The sequence below is a fragment of the Prunus avium genome, chromosome 5 (genome assembly GCF_965620075.1).
Source record: "Prunus avium chromosome 5, drPruAviu1.hap1.1, whole genome shotgun sequence".
Classification (NCBI taxonomy): domain Eukaryota; kingdom Viridiplantae; phylum Streptophyta; class Magnoliopsida; order Rosales; family Rosaceae; genus Prunus; species Prunus avium.
Window position 1 is genome coordinate 12,935,471 of NC_142288.1, and position 6,638 is coordinate 12,942,108.

General features: G+C 35.4%; 1 protein-coding gene across 3 annotated transcripts; it reads left to right on the top strand.

Moving 5' to 3' along the window:
- The first annotated feature begins 510 nt into the window (after positions 1-510).
- On the top strand, positions 511-5,063 carry LOC110752256 (coiled-coil protein). Of its 3 annotated transcripts, none has more exons than XM_021952866.2 (4): positions 511-665; positions 2,056-2,380; positions 3,555-3,734; positions 4,270-5,063. In XM_021952866.2, the coding sequence occupies exons 2-4, from the start codon at positions 2,129-2,131 to the stop codon at positions 4,942-4,944; spliced, it is 1,107 nt and encodes a 368-aa protein (XP_021808558.1). In that variant the 5' UTR covers positions 511-665; positions 2,056-2,128; the 3' UTR covers positions 4,945-5,063. The 3 variants fall into 3 exon arrangements, with proteins under 3 accessions (XP_021808558.1, XP_021808560.1, XP_021808561.1); XM_021952868.2 differs by having other exon boundaries at positions 656-737; XM_021952869.2 differs by lacking the exon at positions 511-665 and adding an exon at positions 793-811.
- Positions 5,064-6,638: the final 1,575 nt, after the last annotated feature.

Genomic DNA, 6,638 nt, shown 5'->3' on the forward strand with positions numbered 1-6,638 from the left:
AAAGAAGAGCTACAAACAAAAACAACGAGGACCCATATTTAGAAGGAAACTTTTCAAGTGTCGGCTATCTTTATGTCAAGTGTGGTCATTTGATAAGATTTCACAAAAATTTGCATGCAACTTGCGAACGAATTACAACAATCGAATTGACTTTAGTTGTAGAGGTAAATGCTCTTAGTCACTTGAGTTACAACTTAGAAGATCCTTAATTTAAGGCTTGCGATATAAATAAGATTCATATGCCCAAAAAATAAATGCTCTTTTAACTACTTGAATTACAAACCTATAATGAAAATTTTAGACTTGTTATCCATTCAATTTCCTTCTGAAAGCAAAACTTCAAATTCCTAGGATTTTTCCAAATTTAATTATATAGTGTATTCTTTTTTTGGTCGAAAAATTAGTCTAGAATTTTTTTATAATTTGAGCTCCTATATTAGTGAATCTCCCAAATTATAATATCTTCTAACTATTTGGAAAGAAAACAAATAACTGGTCGTAATATATATCTTTCACTAAGAACGTGTCAGTCATTGGGCACGGTCCCGCTGCCACCTCTGCACTTGCGCAACGGCTTTGATACAAACAAGCCCCGCACTTATCCATCTCTCTCTGTGTGTTTTGGCTAGGCTCAAGCTCAACTCATTGTCTCTTTGTCCTGCTCTGTAAGTTTTCTGCTTTTCTTCTTCAACTCATATTGCTTTCGTTTTCTGGTTATACCTGTGATATCTGCATTGGTAATTTTAAAATTATTGGTTCAATTCTCTCTAGCTTTATTTCTTAAAAGTTTTCCTATTGGATGATGTCCTTGGTAATTTTTCTTTCTATCGCCTCGGCCTCCCTCTTCACCAAAATAAATAAATAAATTCCTACTGGATGCATTTGATGGTTCCTTGCCTGATTCTATGACATTTAAGGGATGTGGGTTTTCTGGATTTTTCATAAATTTTGTCCAGAGATGGAGTTTGTTGTGGTCTGTTGTGGTTAACATAATCGGATGTGGTTGAACTTTTTTTTTTTCTTTCTATTTTTTAAGGTTATTTTTTTGGGTTTTGTTCACTCTTTACTCTTATTGTCTCTTCCTGAAATTTATTTTAGTTATCATAGGAGGTTGATTGGGTCTGGCCTTGAAACCTTCTTTAGCTTACTTCATCGTTCTATTGAATTATTTTCTGCGAAGAATCTCGCTTCACCAACTTGAAATGGAAAATTACCAATTTTATGAGAAGTGTTGTTGATAATAAATGAACAAGAATTCTCTTATCTTTAGGATGGAAATTTGCATAATTTAAAGTCTCCAAAGTCTATATTGTTTAGGATCTGATTGATAATCTGCATGTCTTATTTTTCTTTTTTACAATTAAAGAGAGAGGAGGCAGATGAAGATGAGATTAGAGAAAAGAGGTGAAAGCTGAGGGAGAGAGGACATAAAATAGTTTTTAAAATATAAACTAAAATCAATATCATATGCTTTTTGGTTTTTTAATTTTAGCTATCTAGTCACCCCCCAACATCTCTCATTTCTCCCTCTAAAATAGGAAGGAAAAAAAAAAAAAAAACTTTATCGGACCACAAATAACGTAGGTATCATTTTCATCTAGTGATGTTAAAGTATTGCCGAAGTTGTTAAAATGAAAATCTATTGCATCAACCTCTATTGGTCATTTACCACACCCCTAGATAGTGAAAATTAGAAAGTTATATGAAACACTTGAAAGATGCTAATTTCTAGTATTGGAAACTAGATGATATTTTGCTTTCATACTTGTTTACTTTGAATTTCATTTAGTGTGATGTTAAAATTTTAAGACAAAGCTCGAATAAAAACTACTAATCAAAGTTTACGTGGTTTGTCTCTTTCTGTACTTTGGTGTAAAATTTCTGACTTACATTAGAATAATCTGGCTGAGGAAGTTTTTAATTGTGTGGTTTGTCAAAAACTATCAGGGAAATTACTGCCTGCACTTTTACATTTTTCTTGCATGATGGCCATTTTGTTCTCTTGTCTCCTTTTCTGTTCTTTTTGAAGGATTTATTGATTATGCATGATATCAGGAACTCAAATGAAGGCTACAGCATGTCTTGCAACTTGTAAACAGATAGTTGATCAGAAAAGGCACTGATACCCATGGATGTGATGGCATTGGTTTCTGAATTACCAACTACCATAATAATCTTAGTGATTAGGCCTTTTTCACTTTTCAAGCAGTTATGCTTGTTTGGCATAAAAACTACTTTTATTATCATTCATACATGCATAGAGTTGATGAAGGCATCAGTCTGCTTCCATGTGAACCTATTCTGGAGAATAACGATGTGGACATTTGCACTTATATCTCTGCCTGGGCGAGTTTTGACTGCCTTAGAGAGGGAGAGGCAGGTCAGTTTTATCCGCTTTCTGTAACTTTTAGTCTCCTATTTTGAGTACAAACCTGATTTCTGAATTTTTTTTTGGGTGAAAATGGCACATTGAGCATGTCATATCTTCTAAAGGGAGTCGACTGACATGTTGTTTGGTATCGACTGACATGTTGTTTGGTACTTATTACTAAAAATCTCAAATATAGGGATTCAGAAAAATGGGCATTCTAACCGCATATTTTTTTTTCCTTTCTTTGTCGGTTTTCTTTCTTAACTTTATATATATATATATATATATATATATATATTTATATATATATTTATATATTGCTTTATTCCTTGGGTGATTGAGCATAATTTTTGTACTAAAATCTCAAACTAGTGAATGCTCACTCATTTTGTGTAACAAAAGTTTAGGTCAAAGAGAAGTATTAAGTTGCCCATGTCAACTCAGGTTTAAATTCCAATTAAGGACCCATGAACCAAAGAGGTAAAACAGATGGAAACTGGGTTGAAGGAAGGGTTTTGAAGAAAAAGAAGGAAATTGCATGCTATTTTGAGTACGTTGTATGTACAAGCAGGAAGAATAAATATACATGAGTTGGCCAATATGTAGAAACTGAAGGAGAAACTTGATGAGAATGCTCATCCTTGTGTTTTTTTGTACAGAAGTTACTGTAACCATCCTTGTATTATGCTTCTGATACAGCACTTACCGTATACTGCTAAGAATTTATTTAACTGTCAAAGCTGTCAAATTGGTTGCATGTGTGAGTGCATGCGTACGCTTCTTGTGTCTCTTTTAAAAAACTCTGTAAGTGTCTCTTTTAAAAAACTCTGTAAGGTTAGTTCTATTCGAAATTAACTCTTCATTATGCAGGTTAAATCTCTCCTTATTAGACTTTGTAAGGTAATTATATTTGGAATGAAGCATGTAAAGATAATGGGTGGTTAGATTTGTGCACTAGCTGCAGACCATTGATGGTTTTTGTTTGTTTACTATGCCTGTTCTTTCTTTTCTTGATGGTTATTTGCAGTTGTTTGGCTCTTTGTTTTTGTTCCTACTTGCAATTTCGTAGATTTTTTTTTTCAGTTTATTCCACTGTATTAATCTTTTATCTTGTTATTATAGTTCCTATATTACACATTCGCACAGTATGCCTTACTTATGAGAATTATTGCTATGCAAGCAGCTGGAACGGCATTTACTTGATATGCAAATTGAGTTGGAGAATCTGGCATGGGATAGGAAAGAACTTCAGGAACATCTACAAACAGCCATTAAAGAACAAAAAATGATGGAGTTGATATTAGCAGAACTTGAAGAGGAGCATGACAAAGCCATTGCTAAAATTGAACTGCTAGCAAGCGAGGTAAAGATTTTATCATCCTCTTGCATGCAACCAGAGTAGTGGTCCAATGATCCAAACTTTCCAATTTTTAGATCCCATTCAACATTCATCCATAAAATAAGCAGAAAGGGAAATCATGAAGACGTGACAATTGGATGGTTCGGATCACTGGATTGTGTTAAGGGTTGGGCACACATGCAGTCCCTTCTGGTTCTTATAAAAAGTGATCCTTCTTAATGAATTTCTTCTGAAACTAATTGCCTAAGTTCAATGATTAACCATATGCAAACTACAGACAGAGACCAAAAACCTTCATGTGCTTTTACTACTGAGATTGAAAACAATGCTGTGTACACTACATGAACGATGAAGATCCTTGCTTCAGCATTAAATAAGATCATGTAACAGATTAGGGTTTGATTTCTCAGTTCTTAAAGAAAACACTAGAAGAAGTGTTAACTCAAGTTTCTTGCAATGGGACATTAGATTCTGTCTTTCTATAAATAGACATAATTATGCCCCTATCGAATACTGACCCTTGTATGTGCTCTGACAGTTACAGGATCTGAAAACTGAAAATCTTCGGCTAAGAGAAATTCAGGGCAAAGGATATTGGAACAATAAAGGTCGAGATGAAACAGGCAATGTCAAGGACTTAGCCATTGCTGACTATGGCATTCCCTATGGGATCCCATCATGGAAATCCCGTTATGATGGAAGCGGTATGATCCTCCAAGACCTTCTGATGCACAAAGATACTTGGGGAGATGAGAGCAAAACTAAAACAGAGTTGCTCAAAATCTTAAGAAATGAATCAATATCTAGTGGGCCTATACATCCTGTTATGCCTGAAATCAACCTCAGACATTTAAATATGAGTGAAGTTTTGGACGAGCGAAGGGGTATTGCAATCAAACAGAGTCTTTTCAGTGCAGTGTTATCACTTTTGGTTGGAATAATTGTTTGGCAAGCTGAAGACCATTGCATGCCCCTCGTTGTGGCTCTCTTCACCGTAGTTGGTATGTCATTGAAGAGTGTGGTTCAGTTTTTCTCCACCATAAACAACAGACCTGCTTCTGATGCTGTTGCTCTCTTAAGCTTCAACTGGTTCATACTCGGTACGCTTACCTACCCGACATTCCCGAAGGTAGCTCATATGGTGGCCCCAGTGGCATTAAATTTTGTGGACCGAGCATTGAGCTTGCTTGGTTTCTCTTTTTTCCTAGCTTAAGTCTCCCGGCCTTTAACGTACGCCACATGTACTATAGACCTGAAATATGAAGTTTTGTTTGTTGTATATTACACTTTGTACAGTAAGGCGTGTTCTGCTATTTAATTTTTCCTGGTGCATTTTCTTGTATCTTTTACATTTCTGTTGACTAACTGTGATTTTGGCAACTTTAGGCGATGAAGATAAATCCAACGGGACAGCCATGTGGCATAGTCTAATTTAAGGTTTAGTCGAAATTCTGATGTAAATGCAACTTCAGTTGTGCTAGTAACAGTCGTTCACGTCACAACAATGTAGAAAAGTTCAATTAAGGATAAATTCAACTAAGGATGTCACAACAATGTGGAAAATTCCAAAAATTAAGGATAAGTTCAACAACTAAGGATTTACTTGGCGAAAAGTCCAACAATCAAGGGTCTGTTCTCCTCTAGTCCAACAATCATAAGTATATAGACTATAGAGGCTGCTAAGTTTGATTTGCTCATCCATTTTGGACTTTGAAGGTATGAGCTGACGCAGTGGTTTCTACTTTCCTCTAGTCATAGAGGCATCCGTCTGGCTAAGGACTCTTTTTTGGGTTAGTTTTTGTTTGATTTTATGCTTTACCAAAACTGTAACAAAAAATAAAAAACTGTTGTCCCAAAGGAGAATCATGTCTGACTTTCCCATCTTAATCTGTGCTGTTAAATCTGCAGGTGAACTTGTGTAATGCCTATTTCCTTCTTTAGAAATATAATAATCACTCCCTTATAGCTACACTACAGAACATTGGAAACAGCAGAAATACAGCAGTCTATTTATCAGGGTTGAGCCTTCTTGCATTAATTTGTAGCTGTAGGGTGGTCCCTATGGGAAAAAGGTCCAGAGTTTCTTTGTTTTCTAAGCTCATCTCAAAATCTTATACCCAATTTCTCATATTGGGTCCTGATATTTGTAGTGGTTAAGACTTCTGATATTTTTCTTTGGCTCCAATGCACATGCCCAAAATATTCAAAATCAAGTGGATTTTGAGGTAGACTCTCTATTAGGGGTGGGAATGAATTCGGTTGGGTTGGTTTCAATCTGAATATGAAACTTAACTCATAAATAGTGGTTTATGATTTCTTGGGTCTAAGACCAACTTATTATTAGGCTAACTCAAACTAATTGAATTCTCTTGTGATGAAGTTACTTGACCTATGGGCACACCTAGAGTGTGGTTGTGGTCCACGGGTTGAGTTGCGTCAGTTTTGGTCTCAACTTGTAACCCAACCCATACATAGCGATTTATAATTTCTTGAGCTCAAGACCTGCTCATTATTAGGCCAATCCAACTCTTTTGTGATCGGGTGAGACGGCATGGTCGTATTGAACCGAAATTGTGGCCATCCCTACTCCCTATCTCTCATTCCTCCTCTCTTCCATCTGCAGTTGCCAAATGGGTTTTAATTTAAACTACACATAATAGGCTTTTGACTAGTTCTTGAAAAAGAAAAATGGAAAAATATAAAAGATGATAATGGATTAAATTTACATAACAATAACAGTACTAGCAACACATAACACAACAGTTGTAAAACACCATAATACTAGTAACGTTGGTATCAACTATACCCAACTTACAACATGGAGCCTTGTTTGTGGAAATTTATTGAGGGGTGTTTTTCTATTTCTACTTTAGTAATAGTTCATGACACCACACTTTTATATGTGTT

What these genes read in the sequence shown, in the direction of transcription:
- LOC110752256 (XM_021952866.2), top strand. Translation starts at nt 2,129, where the DNA reads ATGGATGTGATGGCATTGGTTTCTGAATTACCAACTACCATAATAATC. An exon ending in CCTTAGAGAGGGAGAGGCAG is followed by an intron (nt 2,381 to 3,554) that starts GTCAGTTTTATC and finishes CTATGCAAGCAG; the next exon opens with CTGGAACGGCATTTACTTGA. An exon ending in TTGAACTGCTAGCAAGCGAG is followed by an intron (nt 3,735 to 4,269) that starts GTAAAGATTTTA and finishes GTGCTCTGACAG; the next exon opens with TTACAGGATCTGAAAACTGA.